This window comes from Bubalus kerabau, chromosome 8, assembly GCF_029407905.1.
Source record: "Bubalus kerabau isolate K-KA32 ecotype Philippines breed swamp buffalo chromosome 8, PCC_UOA_SB_1v2, whole genome shotgun sequence".
NCBI classification, from domain to species: domain Eukaryota; kingdom Metazoa; phylum Chordata; class Mammalia; order Artiodactyla; family Bovidae; genus Bubalus; species Bubalus kerabau.
This window is the reverse complement of record NC_073631.1, coordinates 10,463,921-10,483,039: the sequence shown is the minus strand read 5'-3', so window position 1 is coordinate 10,483,039 and position 19,119 is coordinate 10,463,921. Positions and strand designations below refer to the sequence as shown.

The window sequence follows — 19,119 nt, the reverse complement described above, 5'->3', positions numbered from 1 at the left end:
TTAAAAATGAACAAAAATATTTTAAAGGTCCTTTCCTGTAAGGAAGTACCTATTTTCTTATGTATTTATAACTTTTTGTGTAGTTGACATGTTTACATGAGGTCCAGAAATATTTCAGAAGTAGGAAAGGTGGGTCACATGTTATCATGTTTAAGATACTGAAACCAGCACTCACTCACATGGAGGAAGGAGGAGTCTAGAGCAACATGGGGTCTGTTTCTTCAGCGGAGGTGGCTGTTTGTAGTGATTTGATGAATCTTGTGTTCAGTTGCTGAGTCATGTCTGACTCTTTGCGACCCCATGGACTGCAGCATGTCAGGCTTCCTTGTCCTTCACCATCTCCTGGAGCTTGCTCAAACTTGTCCATCGAGTTGGTGATGCCATCCAACTATTAACCTCCTAAAGTTAGGGCTTTCCTTTGAATAGAACAAAACTCGAGTGGTTGCCCAGGGCATGTGGGTGCCATGGTGAGGCTTCCCACAGGAGGGGTGAGGGGTCAGCCAGCCGCAGATACTTGCCCGATTAGCTGGAGAAATCATGAGACACACGGTCCTGTCTCATGAGAGCTTCACATACAGGACACAAACGAGGGCATTAAAACCTTCCCTGCTTGGCTGTCTACTTTGAAGCTGTTAAAAATAGCACCTGTGTTACTTAATGCACATCAGTAGAGACACTGCACTGGGTCAACTTAACAATCCTGTCAACTTCCAGTGTGTCCTGGCACTTCCGCCCAGGGTCCTGCCTGGATTGTGATGGACCACAGTGTTGGGGGCCCCAGGAGTCCTGCCCCCGCTCTTGGCTTCTCAGGGATTCGGGGCATCAGTGACCACATCGTGCTCTGAGCTCACTGAGCAGGCATCCTCCCGAGTGACCCAGAGTTGGAGGAACGCGATTTGCCCGCGGTCATCCTGTCAGGCCCTGTTTTGGAAGCCACCTAACAGGGTGCAGGGGTCTGGTCGGAGCTGGGCAGCCTGGACTCCACCACACACCATCTGGACACTAAAACACTCTTAAAATACACTTCTGTGCAAAACTTTTTCTAATAACTCAGGTTTCATGCAAATGTCTTTAAATCTCACCTGGAATTTTATCCTAACCCTTATCTCTTCTACCCACTACTCAGAATAAACTTTTCTGTTTTGGGGTAAAGAGAGTATTTAATCTATGTTCAGCCTAAAAGAATCTCCAAATTGGAGCATTCAGGGGATACGATCTGTCAGGAACCTGGTTGTCTGTGTCTGTGGGGACGTGAAATCCTGAAGCCATGGGGGGTTCTCCTGTGAGTGGGATTTTATTTCCCAAGGAGGCCCATGAACTGCTTTCCATCGTGTTTCATTTGTATATTTCCACCCTCAGATTACTGTATATGCAGAGACTGCAGCATGTCCTCCAGAAGCTGCCCCCGGGGCCGGCCCTGACGAGACTGCTCCAGCTAGATGGGGCTCTCAGGAACGCAGTGGCCCAGGATCTACACCTCGTCCGAGGTAACTAGTGCCAGGTTTATTTGTCCACACTGCACATCAGGGCAAATGTGGGTGCAGGGAGGGCAGACTCCAAGCCGCCAGACACCTGTCGGGTTTGCAGGTGAGGTGCAGGCGTGGAGTACATACTGCCCGAGGTGCTTCAGACCGAGCACGTCCAGGCTGAATAAATAGCTTGTCACCTTGGAGGTCACACCCTGCTGCTCCCTGTCAGCCTCCCTGGGGCCTGGACGGGCTCCTTCCTGGGACCAGGTCTGCTGTCCCATCCACTCCCATCCCCGGTGCTTGGGTGGGACTGATGCTCGCACCCTCCTCTGTTCCCTCCCCATGGCCCTGGCATCCTCCTGGACTGAAGGCCTGGTCCCCCTCGTCTGCCCAGCACCGTTCCCTGACTGAGACCATGACTGTGGTCCCAGGAGGCGGCCGTGTGCACTGGGCAGTCAGGTTCTGTCCCTTCTTATGGTGGAGGGGGAGCGAGGTGGCTGACAGAACCTCCCCTCGTGAGTCTTCAGAAAGAGGAGCCAGAATTGTGGTGACTTTCTCAGCTCCCTCCTCAGGGAGACAGGAATGTCTGATCGCAAGTCTGGGTGCTGACACGCCTGCTTCCAGGGTTCAGTCTGTTATTTGACAGCCACGTGTTGAGTCAGGCACGGAGCAGCCCCAGGGGCTGAACAGTAACCCGTCTGTCTGTCCTTCAGAAATCATCATTTGCCTCGAGGCATCTGCCAGCAACTCTAGATCCCATGGACCTGGCCAATCAAAACTGGAAAAGGACGTGCTTTTTAAGGAGTTAAAGCAGGTAAAACAGCAAAGAATCATAAATAAACAACTTGGCTAGAACACTCGAGAAAATCAAGTGGTATTTCCTTTTGGTCCTGCTTTTCTAGCAAAGTAAAGAGAACAGTAGGCAGTTTTTATGCTTTTTTTTGGCCATATTGTGTGGTATGTGGAACTTCCCCAACCAGGGATGGAACCCGTGTCCCCTGCACTGGCAGGCTGGTTCTTATCACTGGACCACCAGGGAAGTCCCAGTAGGCAATTTTAGAGGAACTTTGTTTTCTCTTGTAAGTCTGGCTCCTGTTTGTGGCCTCTGGCTCAGAAACTGTCTCACGTTGCTCTCCCTGCTTCTGTTTGTCTTAGTTGCTGATGAATAAGAATGCCACTTCTTTCTGCCTTGGTGGGTGCTTGTTGGAGACGGGAGTTCCCCTGCGTCCCAGAGTGGCTGGCGTCCAGGAGGCCCTCGGGGGACTGACCTGTGGTCCTCTCCCCTCCAGCGAGGCCAGCGCTTTACACAAGCTGCTTGGGTCCATGCAGGACTCTGTGAGTACCCACCATCTGGCCTCTTCTGGGCTTTGGGAGTCCTGAGGTAGATTCACTGAAGATGTCCATCCTGGAGCTGTGGTTTTATGAGGCAGCTGCTGATGTCATCAAGCCCCAGCTGCCCCGGGACCCCAGACCTTGTCTGGCCGCCTTAGGAGGTTGTGTGCCCCACCTGGCCAAAATCTACTTGATGTTGAACGGATCTCCCCAAGAGCACCCAGGACTGTCCCCAGGTCGCGTGTGCTTCCCTGTGTCCGGCTCCACTTCCAGCTGCAGATGCCACAGCGGGTGGAGCCGTGTCCTGAGGTCAGTCAGTGGGGGTCCGAGTTATAGTTCCAGTGGCCAGAGCTTGGTGGGCATGTGCTCTCCCTACGTCGTGCCCAGGACCTGGGGCTGCCTTCCCCCAGTATCTAAGTGTGCAAAGTGTGCAGCATTAGTGAAAAGGACCGTGTCAAGTCCAGCCCACGTTTTTCCTACTGAACGCTGTCGTGTCTGCCCAGTCATGTCCAATTCTTTGTGACCCCATGAACTGTAGCCCGCCAGGCTCCTCTGTCCATAGGATTCTCCGGGCAAAAATACTGGAGTGAGCTGCCATTCCGTTTTCTCCAGGTTATCTTCCCGACCCAGGGATCAAACCTGGGTCTCCCGCATTGCAGGCAGATTCTTTACCTTCTGAGCCACCAGGGAAGCCCTGCTGAACACTGGAAGTTATATGAACGTTCATCCTTTTGTATTGATAGTCCATCTCACTTTCAGTATTTCCTGTTTCACGTTTATCTTTCACGTAAACCATGCAATAAAATCAGTGAAAAGATGAAACCAGTGACCTGTAGTAGTAGCAGCAGTGTAGTTGCTCAGTCGTGTCCAACTTTTTGTGACCCTGTGGACTGTAGCCCACCAGGCTCCTCTGTCTCTGGGATTCTCTAGGCAAGAATACTGGAGTGGGTAGCCGTCCCCTTCTCCAGGGCATCGTCCCACCTCAGGGATTGCAGCTGGGTCTCCCGCATTGCAGGCAGGTTCTTTACCGTCTGAGCCACCAGGGTAGCGTGTCAGTCCAGTCGGTGTTTTCTCCGCACCTGGTCTGTGAGGGATCGTGGGTGGAGGGGTGCAGGCCGGCCTGACTGAGGAGGGCGGGGGGCAGCCTGGGTCCCCGGTGGGGCACGTCCTCCCAGATGAGTGTATGAGCTCTTAAGGAGGCTGGGGACTGGAAGCAAGGAGAACTTGGGGAGAGTGCCAGCCAGAGGGAAGGTGTGTGCAGGCACGGAAGCCATCGCCTGTTGGCACAGCCATTTTTCTGCTCTCAGTTTGTAAACTCTTTCCTGACAGAAAGCCCACCCGCATTTCTCTGTATCCGTAGGCCTATGTCATGGCACCCATGGGCTTCCCAGGTGGCTCAGTGGTAAGGAAACTGCCTGCCAATACAGGGGACTCAGATTCCATCCCTGGGTCAGGAAGATCCCCCAGAGAAGGGAATGGCTACCCACTCCAGGATTCTTACCTGGAGAATGCTGTGGATGGAGGAGCCTGGCAGGCATGGAGTTGCAAAGAGTCAGACACAACTGAGCACACAGCACACTTGGAGCCAATAGAGCCAGCATCTGCTGGTGCTGTGAGCTCGTTATATTCATATATTTATGTACACGTGATAGCCTTTCTGATGGGGCTTAGGTTATGTGTCACTAACAAACCCCCAGAGTGCAGCAGGTGGTTCTGATGGTCCCACCAGACGCCTCTCTTTTAGCTGCGGGAGTCTGGGGGTTGTAGCAGCATGGGTTGGGGCAGCTGTCTCCTCCAAGTGCCAGGGTCCCTCTGCTCCTTGTGGCCTCTTCATGTGGCCCCCAGCAGGGCGGCCACACTTCTCCTGTGGCAGCCTGGGATCCCAGGCAAGAGAGTGGGGCTGGGAGCCGATGTCCTCAGAAAGGGTGGGGCCGGAAGGGCCGTGTCCTTCTGCTCTGTGCTGGTTGGTTAAACGTGGGTCCCAGCCCAGCCGCGATGAGCTGCAGGGACCGGTTACAGGGCTGTGATGCTTGGAAGTCTGCTCCACTGGGATCATGTAGGCAACAAGCCAGTATAGATGGGCTTGAAGAGTAGGTGCTCTCTGGTTGATGTCTGCCTGAAGCTGAATTTGGGGTTTGTTCAAGTGAACAGAGACACAAGTCCAGGACTCAGTGGCCCCAACCCTACGTGGTGCAGTTCAAAGGGACCCACTGCTGAGTGAGAACAGGGCAAGGCTGCATCACAATTGCCCACAGTTTAATCACTTTATGGACCGCAAACCATGCTGTATCTGTCTTTTCAGAGTCATCTTTTGCAAGCAGTCATTACCGGGCACACAAGTATGCCAGTTTCAATACCAGAAGATGCCCCGGACTGGCAGGACCTAGGGGCACAGCTGCAGGAAGCGAGCCTGCCCTGCACTCGGCTCCTGCAGCTACTGAGAGCTGATGTCTCCGCTGCTGACTGTGCGGACCAGCTTTTCTCCACGGTGTAAGTAGTAGCTGTTAGGTGGAAAACGTCTGCACAATCGGAAACCGAAGGGATTCCTGTGGCTTCCTTCTATATGAGCGATAGGTCAGCATGGCATATTCTACTTATAAATAGTCACTTAATTTTTTTTTCTATTTTAAAAATATTAGCCTGTTTGGTACTATTGGAAAGCATCTACAGGGTATAAAATAGTAAACAGTCCCTTCTAACCATTGGCTTAATCTTTCACAGGAAATCTAGAACCCTCATTTAGTCCAAGGAGCTTTATTTAAGAAAAAATATATATATATATATTTGGCAGCTTTGGGTCTTAGTTGAGGTGAGAGGGCTTAAGGTTGCCTTGGGGCATGTAGGATCTTAGCTCCCAGACCAGGGTTTAAACCTACATCCCCTGCACTAGCAGGCAGATTCTTAACCACTAGCCCACCAGGGAGGTTCCCCAAGGTGCTTGTTTATCACGTCACCCAGGATGCTCGCGTGAATCGCCAGCAAGTGGCTTTCAAAGGAGCTGTGCTCCTCCAGAAAATCCGCCTTGCTTTTATTTTCTCAAACCATGGATTGTACGTGTAACGAATTTCTATTCTCCTCAGCTGCTAGGATGTTAAAAGTCGAATATGTCAAATGGGAAATGTGTTTTTCGTAACTCAGAACTCGCTTCATATCGTATCCTTTAATTTCCCACTTTCTCCTCTCTTGGCTTGTTGTCTTATGTTTTATGTATTTCCATAAAATAATTTTTCCTCATTTTGCAAATCAGGATCGGAATGTTCATAAATAAGAAAACGATTTCAAAGGTTCTAATGTCCTGTATAATCGGACTGCCAGACATTTGTATATATTTGTATTTAGATGAGTTTGTGATAAGACCTTCTGGAAAATCATTATTAAAATGTGTTTTTTCTGGATTGGTTTTAATTGCAGGATGTTTCATACACTTGAGAAAGCACACTCATTCCTGGAACATACACACTTCTGGAAAGCCTTCATGGGGTTTATCAGGAGGACTTGCGAAGTGGCTCGATATGTGAATAAGCAGGAGGGTATCCAGAACAGTTCACTGGGTAAGTCGGCCCCTGGACTCCAGCCATGTGGGCGTTTTCCCCATTTGCTGTGGCAGCACAGCTTCCTCAGAGACAAGCAGTCCCCCGAGGGGAGGGGGCTGACAGGGGGGCTTGCCAGCACACGTACACTGAGCTTCCCGTTTACTCTATCAGTGGTAACAAGACTGACCACAGGTCCCAGCACAGTGACTGCTTCCACTCTAAACTGGCCCAGTTGGGCCCATAAATACTTATCTGTACAGACTCATCGTAACCCAACCTTTGAAAGTCCAGATGCTCTGTGTGTGGTACCACCTCCCTTGGCAGTGTGCCTGCCACAAGTACCCGTGGCAAGTAGATTCCCCTCTCTCCTTACCAGTGTCAGAGCCAAAAGCCCCTTAAAATATGAACTTTACAACTTGCAACTACAGAACTCACAGAGGATCATACTGGTCTCCGAGAAGCTTTGTTTTTAGAGAAGATGCTGGCAGGGAGACACCTCCATCTCTGTGTCAGCTTCTTCTGGGTCTAGAGCCGGGAGTGTGCTTCCATCTACCCTGGGAACCACGTGCCCTGGTTCTCCTGTGTTACACAGGCTCTGGTCCCATGTGGTCATCAGCATCTCCTTGGAGCCCCTGTGTCTTGAGCTTGGGGATTGGGGCCTGGGGATGACAGTTCCCTGTTCCTTTTCTGTGGCCGTGTCCATCTAACACTCCTTCCTTCCTCCTCAAACTGATCCGAGGGGCTGATAGAGATCCCATGTCTCTGGTTCTTGGTATCAGACTCATCAGCCATGAGAGGGGTCCCTGTGTTCACTGTTGTTACTCTCCAGGCTCTGTACCCCATATACAGAGCTGGGTCCACGTGGCTTCTCCAGTGGGTTGGCCGTGTTCTTCTGCGTTGGGTGCTCATTCTACATGTTGGGTTTCCCTGGTGGCTCAGTGTAAAGAATCTGCCTGCCAATGCAGGAGACATGGGTTCAATCCCTAGGTCGGGAAGATCCCCTGGAGAAGGAAATGGCAACCCTCTTCAGTATTCTTGCCTGGGAAGTCCCTTGGACAGAGAAGCCTGGCAGGCTAAAGTCCATGGGGTCACACAGAGTCAGACATGACTTAGCAACTAAAAAACAACAACCTACATGTTAACTTCCTGCTTCAACACCTTGTCCTCCTTTTCATCGCATATATCTGCGCAGTTCTACCATTTCCAGAAACACGGGCTACAAACATACTCACCATCAGCCAGAGGCCCAGGTTCAGAAGTCTCTAGTACTGATAATCACACACAATCCTCATGGCAGCCTATGAGTTGGGTATAACTTCATGCCAGAGCTCATGCAGATTACATCCTGCCGGAGTCCAGCTCCAGCAGCCAGGGAATCAGCCTGAAGGGATGAGCGGTGTAGGCGAGTAACGATGCAGCCTCTCATTCAGCTTTCTTGGACTGCATGTTTATTTCAAGCTTTAGGTTTTCTTTTATACTTTGACAAAAGCATTAGGTCAGAGGTTTGACATTTTCAATTTCCCCTCACCCAGATTTATTGTCTCCATAAATCATTGTTTCCCTTCAAGCAGAGTTTCTGCTTCAGGGGTTGTCTCAGAATTGTGTTTGCTTTAACTTGTGATTACATTGTAACTCGTGCTTATATCTGGGCTGCATACCACAAACCTCAGTTTATTTCTTATCTTTCTAAATCCTGTTTGCCCCTAGTATCCTGATCTCACCATCTCTTAAAAAGGCTTCTAGCTATTAATATCTCTAAAATTCCTAATCTCCATAAGCTATAGTAAAATATGCTAACATTATAATATTCCTTAAATCTTTAGCTTCTAACTATTTCTAATTATTCCTAAGCCCTAAATTCAGCAAGCTCCTTTGCTATAAACATTTCCTTCACAAATAAGTTTCAGATGACAATCCTTCCCATGGCCTCAAGCTGCGGCCTATGTGCTCATCCTGGAACACTCTTTTGTAAAGATCCTTGAACAAATGTCAATGATTAACTTTATGAATTATTCTCTGAGCACAACTGCAGAAGGCTTTGTGCCTTCTCATGCTCCTCTCAAGAACAATAAGCACCTTAATATTCTTTTGAGTCAACTCAGCCGAGGAGAGGAAAAAACAAGTCAGAATCACAAGACCTAGGTCCTTCATCCCGGGTCTGTGCCTGCAGGACAAGGAGAGGGAGTTGGGGCTGTGCCTTCATTTTGTCAGTAATGGCTAACACGGCTCCCGACAACATCCCTGGAGGATGTCACAAAACTACTAAGTGTCAAATCCAGGAATCCTCACTGTGGTGCCTGCAAGCTTGACCAGTCGCTTCCCTTTGGAGGGATCCTTGCAGGAGCTTAACTCTGCCTCAACATGCTCCATTGCAGAAATACAGCCTCTTCTGACAAAGAACTAAGATTTATTGGTTTCTGCTGTATTTTTTTTTCCTATTTCGCTAATCTTTTTTTTTTTTTTCTTGGTCTTTATTTCCTTCCTTCTAGTAAATTTAGTTTGATGTTCTTTTTCTAGATTTTTGATTCTCAGATTTTCTTTTCTAATATATGCTTTTAGGACGGTACATTTTCCCCTCTGCAAAGTTCTGCATATATTCCACACATGTTGATACATCATGTTTTACATCAGACCTGCAAATCTTTCTATATTGAACACACTCAGATTTTAAGGCTTTGGGTAGTGAATGGGTTGTCAGGCAGTTTTGATGGTCACATGGAAACATTATGTGATTAACAATGGTCAAGGGAAGTTAGTGGCTCTGGGCCCTTTCCTGACTGTGTTGGATGAGTTACACACTCCTGATTCACATATGTCTTTGCTATTCAAAGTGTGGTCCCTGGACCAGTGGCATCAGCACCATCTGAGAGCCCATGTCAGACGTACAGAATCAGAGTGTGAATGTCAAGACAACAGAGTACTAGGACGAAGCCTATTGGTCAGCGTTCATCTTTAGGTTACACATTCCATATTTCCCTTCCTCCAGTAGGAAACAAAACCAACTGCACGTGATAAGAATTTGTTATTTATCTATAATGGTTCAGTTCAGTTCAGTCATTCACTCGTGTCTGACTCTTTGTGACCCCATGAACTGCAGCACGCCAGGCCTCCCTGTCCATCACCAACTCCCGGAGCCTACCCAAACCCAAGTCCATTGAGTCAGTGATGCCATCCAACCATCTCATCCTCTGTCATCCCCTTCTCCTCATGCCCCCAATCTTTCCGAGCATCAGGGTCTTCTCAAATGAGTCAGCTCTTTCCATCAGGTGGCCAAAGTATTGGAGTTTCAGCTATAATAGAGATACTAACTAAGTGTTCTAATGACTGGATTCTGCTGTAAGCATTTAAACTGTGCAGTGCAGGCAGTTTTGCAGGCAGATGGAGTTGGGAGCAAACCCTGTTTGTGATACAGACTTTACTGAGTGAGTTATTGGACTCCCACTGCAATCAGTTTTCTCCTTGGTGACACAGAAATTATACGGTCTACTTTACTGGGTCCTTATGAGGATTAAGCAAGCTAATGTACATAAAATGCCTAGTGCAGTACTGTTAGGCAGTTGCCATAGATGCTAGTTCCTTTTTCTCCCCACGAAAATGATGCCAGAGTAATAATGTACCACAAACAGTGGCCATGGAATTCACTTTACTGGATTCCGTTTTTATTTTTGTTTAAAAAAGTTATATCATACAGACTGGTTTTTCTGGTAGCATTTGCTTTAAAAAAAATCTGATATTAATCATACACACCTGTGCTCTTTTTCGAGATGGTTACCATCTTTTTCCCCGTCTTAAACACATATGAAATTATATATACATAAGCCAATCAATTGCAGTGGGAACTCAGTGAAGCATAAAAACTGCAAGTTTTATGTAATTTTTCCTCTTAAATAGGTGCTAGAGAGATTAAATTACTTGCCTTAAATGAGAAGGATTTCTTTTTAAAAATTAGCTTTATTGAAATATAATTGCTATGTACAACAGATCACACATGTTTAGATCATGGCATCTGGTCCCATCACTTCATGGGAAATAGATGGGGAAACAGTGGAAATACTGTCAGACTATTTTTTTGGGCTCCAAAATCACTGCAGATGGTGACTGCAGCCATGAAATTAAAAGACACTTACTCCTTGGAAGGAAAGTTATGACCAACTTAGATAGCATATTCAAAAGCAGAGACATTACTTTGCCAACAAAGGTCTGTCTAGTCAAGGCTATAATTTTTCCAGTGGTCATGTATGGATGTGAGAGTTGAACTGTGAAGAAAGCTGAGCGCCGAAGAATTGATGCTTTTGAACTGTAGTATTGGAGAAAACCTCTTGAGAGTCCCTTGGACTGCAGGGAGATCCAACCAGTCCATTCTAAAGGAGATCAGTCCTAAAGGTGTTCATTGGAAGGACTGATGCTAAAGCTGAAACTCCAATACTTCAACCACCTCATGCGAAGAATTGACTCATTGGAAAAGACTCTGATGCTGGGAGGGATTGGGGGCAGGAGGAAAAGGGGACGACAGAGGATGAGATGGCTGGATGGCATCACCGACTCGATGGACATGAGTTTGAGCGAACTCCGGGAGTTGGTGATGGACAGGGAGACCTGGCGTTCTGCGATTCATGGGGTCATAGAGTCGGACACGACTGAGTGACTGAACTGAACTGAACAACAGATCTCACGTGTTTAGATATACTATTTATTGGGTTCTGACATGTGTGTGTGTATCCATGAAGCTATCATCATAGTTAAGACAGGGTTGTGCCCACCTCTTCCCAGTGTTAATTCCAGCCCCAACTCCTGTCCCCAGGCTGATCTGCCCTTGGTTGCCATCAACTAGTTTTTTCCTTTTCTAGAAATACATATAAATGGAATTATATAGCATGTTCTCTGACATCTTTTACTTACTGTCATTAATTAGAACTAATTAGCTTCGGCTTCATTCATGAGGTGGTACACGTACTCTTGACTGCTGAGTGTGGATATATCACAGATTGTTTATCCATTCACATGACTTACAATTTGGTTCCTGTTTTGGGCTACTGAAAATAAATTTTTTGATGGAAATATGCTTTTTTTCCCTCTAGAAGTAAAATGGCTGGATTATATGGTACGTGCACGCCTAAGTTTTTAGGAAACTGACAAACTGTTTTTCAAGGTTGTACATTTTGCAGTTTCAACCAGCACCCTTTCTACCAGAGAGTTCTGATCCTGCCACATCCTCACAGCACTTGGTGTGGTCAGTGTAGAAACTTTTAACCATTCCAGTGGGTGTGGTATCTCATTATGGATTTCATTTGCATCTGTGACTAGTGATTTGAACAGCTATCTTGTCCTGTGCTTATGTATCCTCTGTGCATCATTAGTCATGAATTGTCTATTCAGATCATTTCCCCAGTTTTAAAATTAGGCTGTATGTTTCTTTATTGTTGAGTCTGAAATTTCCTTGTAAAGGTAAGATATAGAAGCCTTTTATCACATATGTCCGTTGCTAATATTTTCTCCTACTCTCAAGCCTGTCTTTCCACTTTTCTCAACAGTGTCATCCAGGAGCAAAAGGTTTGATTTTGATCAAATTCTTCTTATCTTTTTCTTTTTTCCGCAGCGGATCATGGTTTTGGTATTGTAGCTGAGAAGTTTTGCTAGCTCTCGAGGTCACAGAGATTTTTGAGCTATGTTTTCCTCTAGAAGGTTAATAGCCTTAGGTTTTAAACAAGGTCTATGGTGCATTCTGAGTTAATTTTTATACATGATGTAGATGTATATCAGATTTTATTATTTTTTGCACATGGAGATCCAGTTGCTCCAGAAAAATTTATTGTGACAATTCTTCTCTCTCCACTGACTACATTTGCACTGTTGTTAAATACATTGTGCAAATTCATGGGTCTTTCTCTGCACTGTTTCATCTGTTCCAGTCATCTCTGCATCAGTATCACCTGATCTTGATTATTATAGTTTAATGGTAAATCCTAAAGTCAAGTGAAATCTTTCCAACTGCGTTTTCTTAAAAAAAAGTTTTTAGCTATTCCAAGTCATTTGCAATTTCCAATCTGAATGCTTGTCAGATTCTCAAAATCCTGCTAGAATTTTTTAATTGGATTGAATTGAATCTATGGGTAAATTTAAGGGAGAATGACATTTTTCTGGAAATAATGAGTCTCCTGACTCATGAACATAGAGTATCTCTCTGTTTATTTGTGTCTACTTTACTTTCTCTTAACAACTTGTAGTTTTTCATTGTAGTTGTCTTAATATTTAATGTTTTTATGCTATTGAAATGCTAACTAAATATATATATATATAATGTTAAACCAACTTTGTATAAATGGGATAAATCCCAACTGGTAAGGCGTAAATCTTTTTTGTATATTATTGAATTCAATGTGCTAAAATTTTATTTAACACTTTACATTTGTGCTATGAGAGATATTAGACTGTAGCTTTGCTTTCTTTTAATATCTTTATCTTATTGTGTTATCAGAGTGATCCTGGCCTCATGAGTTGAAAAGTATTTTCCCCTTTTTAGTTTTTTGGAAGAGTTTGTGTATTTTTTCTCCCTTAAACATTTGGTATATTTCACTAGTGAAGCCATCTGGGCCTTTTGTTTTCTTTGTAGGAAGATTTTAAACTACAAATTCAATTTTTTTAATAGCTAAAGGCCATTCAGATGGTCTGTTTCTTCTTGCATGGGCTTTGGTAGATTGTGTCTTTAAGGAATTTTTCTCTTTCATCTGCAGTGTCTAATTTAGTATTATACGTTTTTCATAACACAGCTGACCTTTGAACATCATGGGTTTGTACTGCTCTGGTTCACTTGTGCGTGGATGTTTTTCAGTAGAAAATGCTACAGTGCTGTGTGATCCGCAGTGATTGAATCTGCAGATATGGGGGATGTGATCTGGAGGGCTAACTACACATGATACATGGGTTTTCCACCTTGTGGAATGAACCCTGATTCCCATGTTGCTCAATGAATGTTAGAGAATCTGTAAACTCTTTGCCTCTCTCACACCCCTTCTCAGTTATGTATGCCTTTCTTTTTGCTTGATCCCTCTGTCAGAGGTTTGTCAGTGTTACTGATCTCAAACAAGAAGCCTTTGGTTTTGTTCATTTTCTGTTCATTGTTTTTCTTTTTCCTATTTTCTCGGTTCCCACCTTGATCTTTAATATTTTCTTTTTTTCTACTTACTGCAGGTTAAATGACTCTTCATTTCTCTTTTCTTAACTTGGAAACTGAGATCTTTATTTTTTTCCAATACAGAAACTTAAGGGTATAAATTTCTTCCTAAGTACATTTTCTTAGATGGCATCTCACAAATATTAGTATACTGTACTTTCATTTTCATAAAATTTTAAAGTGCTTTTTAATTTACCTTTTGATTTCTTTTTGGCCTGTAAGCTGTTTTCCAGGTATATTTATGTCATTGATTTTTTTTTTAAATTATGGAAGTATGATAACACATTTATAGGAAACTTGGAAAATACAGAACAAAGTTTCACTATATTACAATTATCTTTTCAGTAGATAAATTAAGACTTTAGTTGAAGTTTCAATATCAAACTCTCAGAAATTAATAGGCTGAATAGACAGAAAAGTAGAAGGATATTGTAGACCTGAAAAGCTCTATGAACCAATTCAACAAAAGTAAGATTTATACAATTTTCACACAACAGTAGGATATAAATTCTATTCAATTTCTCATAGACTATAAAGTAGAAGATACTGGAATTGATAGGGACATAAAACAAGGTGAAAAAATTCATAGTCTAAAGGTATTGAGATCATATAGAGTCGAGGAATTATGTTAGAAATCTATATCAAACCTCAATAAAGTTAAAAAACTGAAAAAATACAGAAGGTGATTGCAGAGAAAAATGCATTTAAATGAGAAATTATTATCAAAATGAGAAATTAATATCAAAGATTATGTTTATTGATATATAATTATGTCATTGATATATAATTTAGTTAATCAATGAACATTCTTTGTATGACTCTAATCTTATTAAATTTATTGAGATTATTTTTTATAGTCTAGAATATGCATGATCTTGTAAAATATCCCATTGCTTTTGGAAAGAATATGTACAATGTTGTTGCCACGTGGGGCATTCTTTAAGCACCAGTTAGATCATGTTATCTGATAGTATTGTAGAAATCTGTATCCTGATATTTGTCTTCATCTTCTATCAATTATTTGGAGAGAGCTATTGAAATTTCCAACTATAATTGTGGCTTTGTCTATTTATCCTGTATTTCATCAGTTTTTGTGTCATATGGTTTGAGGCTCTGTTATAATGTGCATAAAGATTTAGAATTGTTATGTCTTCCTGATTAATTGTTGCTTTTATGGTTATTGAATAGCAATGATACTATCATCTGACATCTACTTCATCTGAAAGCTTCCTTTTGAAAATGTAGGGTGATACGACTTTTTCATCTTTTTACTTTTAAGTTTTTATGTCTTTTATTTCAAGTACATTTTGTACATGCAACGTATAATTAGTTCTAGTTTTGTCTGACCTGACAAATTTTGCCCTTTAATTGGGGTTTTTAAGCTAAGTATTATAAACTGTTTTATGTGATGAGTCCTCTTATCTACTAATTCTACTTGAATTCTGTCAATTCTGGGTAAGTTTTGATTAATCAATTTTTCTCCTAGTTATGGGTCACCTTTTCCTACTTTTCTGCATGCCTTGTAATTTTTGACTGAATGCTAAATATTATGAATTTAACCTTGTTTTGTGCTTGTTATTTTGTTTTCCTTTTATTGAAAACATTGCTTGAAATAGTTTGATCCTTTAGGGTCTTGCTTTTAAGATTTGTTGGGCAGGGCTGGAGCAGTGCTTAGAGAGGTTGTAAATATCCCATTACTGAGTCACGACCCTTTTTTTTTTTTTTTGCATCTTATCCTCAATGTCTAACACATCATGGATCACTCCAGTCTGATTAATGGGTTCCAAGTTTTTTCCTGGTCCTGTGTGATCACTGGCCAGTTAATTGTTCATTTATTTATTGGCTGTGCTGAGTCTTTGTGGCTTCATATGGGGGCTTCTTGCTGGTTTTGGTGTGTGGGCTTTTCACTGTGGTGGCCTCTCTTATTGCAGAGCACGGGCTCGGTACTTCTGGCACAGTAGCTCCTTAGCATGTGGAACCTTCCTGGACTAGGGATCAAATCCGTGTCCTCTGCATTGGCAGGTGGATTCTTCTTTTAATTAATTTTTTTATTGAAGGATAATTGCTTCACAGTATTTTGTTGGTTTCTGCCATACATCAACATGAATCAGCTGCAGGTATACGTATGTCCCCTCTCTCTGGAATCTCCCTCCCACCTCCCTCCCCATCCCACCCCTCCAGGCTGTCACAGAGCCCCGATTTGAGTTCCCTGAGTCACACAGCAAATTCCCACTGGTTGTCTATTTTACACATGGTAGTGTATATGTTTCCCTGCTACTCTCTTCATCCTCCCACTCTGTTCTTCCCCTGCACCCCTGTGTCCATACGTCTGTTCTCTGTGTCTGGAGGCAGATTCTTAACCACTGGACCACCAGGGAAGTTCCTAAATCTTTAATTTTGGTGTGGGTCTTTCTCTGGTCTCAGGGAGCCCCTTCTCGTGCACAGATCAATTTGTCCTCAGCTGTATACTTGGAGAGGGCAGATGGCAGAAAACTTGCTTCCTTAGTTCTGCTCCCCTGTCCTGTAAATTCTGCTGTCTCTTGGACCCTAAACTTTCTCCCCTCAACTCAGGACGCCCACCAGGCCCCAGCTCTGTTCCTGCTGTCTGAGTCACAGCCTGGAAGGTCTCACCTTGTTTATTTTCTGTGGTTCGTGGGTCTCTGTCCTACATTGCTTGATGGCCAATGGTACCTCATCTTGGCCGAAGTGGAGGACAAATGAGAAGGACTTCTAATCCTCTTTTGTTATACTTTCAACCATGTTAACTGAGACACTGTAGCATTTTTCACTTTACTAGACTTGACCTTTTACCCAATTTGAAATCAATATATGAAATGCCTTTCTATTTAGGTTTCTCTGAGGAATCTCCTTGTTATAAAGAAAACATGGATTGGAAAAGCATCAGTGATAATTATTTTGCATTTTTGAATAACTTGATCAGGACTCCAACAGCTTCCATGTCCAGGTGAGTTTTCAGAATTCAACTTCTAGGTCTTGACTTAACTATTATTTGAAATAAACAAAACGCTTGCTTTAAAACATGAGATCCTGATTTAGCTGTTGATAGTCTTTCATATGTATTCAATTCTCAATAAATATTTGTATCATAGCATATGTATTTGTATCAAACACATATTTGTATCAAACACATATGACTCATGTTTCCATGGATTTTGAAAGGAAACAAATTAGAGGAATAAGATTTCCATTTGATAATGTAATTTATTATAAAATCCCCCCACTACAAAAAAATCATTCTTTGAAAAATAGTCTTATCTATTTACTTAGAGTTTACACTGGGGGTCAATGATTTAAGAGTCTGAAGTTCTGGAGACTTTTGGGAGAGAAGTGATCTTTGGACCAAATCTGCCAGATTATATACTGCTATACTCTTTCAGTGCATGTACTGAAATGGACATTTTAATGTATAATCATGGATACTGTGTATAGTTTAAAAGCACACGTTATTGTCTGTGGGGTGTGTTGGGACATGATGTGACAGAAGCTTTGCCTTAGAGTAGTAGTTCTCAAACTTGGAAATGGATAAAATTTATCTGTAAAGTTTGCTGAAAATACAAGTGCTTGAACTTTGCCCCAGACATGCTAAATCTTGCTTATGTGTGGGACTCAGATTTCTGTAGATATGAAGAATTCTATAGGTGGCTCTGGTATAGGTCAAAGCTTAAGAAGCATCCCATAACATCTATCCATCACTGGGATCCATCACTCCTGGGAAGCTTTTTTTTTTTAATTAATTATTTTATTGAGGGATAATTGCTTTACAGCATTTTGTTCTTTTCTGTCAAATCTCAACATGAATCAGCCATAGGTATACATATATCCCCTCCCTTTTGAATCTCCCTCCCATCTCCCACCCCATCCCACCCCTCTAGGTTGATACAGAGCCCCTGTTTGAGTTTCCTGAGCCATATAGCAAATTACCATTGGCCATCTATTTTACAGATGGTAAAGTAAGTTTCCATGTTCTATCAAGTATTTAGAGAAGAGCTAATGCCTATCCTTCTAAAACTCTTTCAAAAAATTGTAGTGGAAGGAACACTTCCAAGCTCATTCTATGAGGCCATCATCACTCTGATTCCAAAACCAGAGAAAGACAACACAAAAAAGAAAACTACAGGCCAATATCACTGATAAACATAGACGGGAAAATCCTGGGAAGCTTTTTAAGCTCAGCTATTAGTGGGCACAGGAGGAATAGCAGGGGACAGACCCTCTGGAGAATCAGGCCTTCCCTCACGTGAGTCAGGTTTATAATACCTCACTTTCCTGAAGGTCTTAACTACTTAATAACACAGAAAGCCAGCAGTGAAACTACTCTAGATGCTCCAAGAGCGTGTTTTAATGTTATATTTGTAGATCCGTAGCAGCTGGCACAGTGTCTTTAATGATAGTAGTCACAGTGTTAGTTTCAGTTGTGTCTGACTGTGACCCCATGGACTGTAGCCCACCAGGCTTCTCTGTCCATGAAATTCTGTAGGCAAGAATACTGGAGTGGGTAACCATTCCCTTCTCCAGGGGATCTTCCTGACTCAGGGATTGAACCCAAGTTTCCTCCATTGCAGGCAGATTCTTTACCATCTGAGTCACCACGGAAGCCCATCTTTCATGACAGGGGCTAGGTACCTAGGTGTTGACTTAATGAATGGATGAAGAAGAATGGACACTAAGTACAACTAATATTAAGACAGCTGAGCTTGAAATGAGAAAACGCAGCCCATACCTGGTTCCTGCTGTACAACAGCAGTTTGAATTTGCTAACCTAAAAAATCCTGAAATGTTTCTTTCCTCATGAAATGGAAATAATGATGTTTACTTCCAAGGGCTGTTGTAGGAATGAACTAAGATGATAGTCGAGAAAGTGCTTAATAAACTGTAAGGTGATATAAATGTGGGAGGCAGCATCATTACTAGTAGCAGCAGTTCTGACTTGGTTCTCAGTCATCTATTACTGCTTCATGACCTCCAGTTGCTAATGAAAAACAAGATCATTCTGCATTCTTCTGTACCAATAACACAATCTCTTCGAGCATGTATTTCTCTACATGGCTAGATTTGAGTAAGTCTTATCTCAAATTCTTCATAGTCGAGCTTTCTTTTTCCTGATGGAATTTTCTCCAGGAAATGTTTTCAGTGTTCCATGGTTCGAACTAACAGCTCTCTGTTCTACAAATAATAGTAAACTAAACCGAGCCTGTAGTTTTTCTGCTTTCAGATTTCAGCTCTGAGAGAGGAAAACGATTTCTGCATCTCATCCATCCTCTCTCTATTCTGTGTCAGGCTGGGTTACACACAGGATTATAGAATTAAGGAAGTTCAGAAAGTAATTCACCCTTTAAGGCAATAATAGCCAAAATAGGTCAAAATCCTGTACCCACAGTTCTGAAATCTTAAAAAGTCTGAAAATTGAAGCTCTCCTTATGGTTGGCAGCACAACTCATTCTGCAGACTTAAAGTGTTTGTTTTTTTTTTAACTTAAAAAACATATTGGCTGTGGGGACTCTTCGCTGTGACATTAAGGCTTTTCTCTTGTTGAGGTATGTGGGCTTATTTGCCCTGCAGCATGTAGGATCTTAGCTCCCTGAGTAGCGATCGA

At 43.2% G+C, this 19,119-nt stretch overlaps 1 protein-coding gene across 1 annotated transcript in view; it reads left to right on the top strand.

Annotated features, from left to right (window-relative positions):
* Positions 1–19,119, top strand: part of ABCA13 (ATP binding cassette subfamily A member 13) — a 409,559-nt gene that overhangs the window by 52,219 nt on the left and 338,221 nt on the right. Inside the window, exons 11-16 of the mRNA XM_055589635.1 lie at positions 1,360–1,487; positions 2,183–2,283; positions 2,625–2,804; positions 5,104–5,291; positions 6,213–6,352; positions 16,356–16,470. Coding sequence (XP_055445610.1) covers positions 1,360–1,487; positions 2,183–2,283; positions 2,625–2,804; positions 5,104–5,291; positions 6,213–6,352; positions 16,356–16,470 — 852 coding nt within the window. The remainder of the gene's footprint in view (positions 1–1,359; positions 1,488–2,182; positions 2,284–2,624; positions 2,805–5,103; positions 5,292–6,212; positions 6,353–16,355; positions 16,471–19,119) is intronic.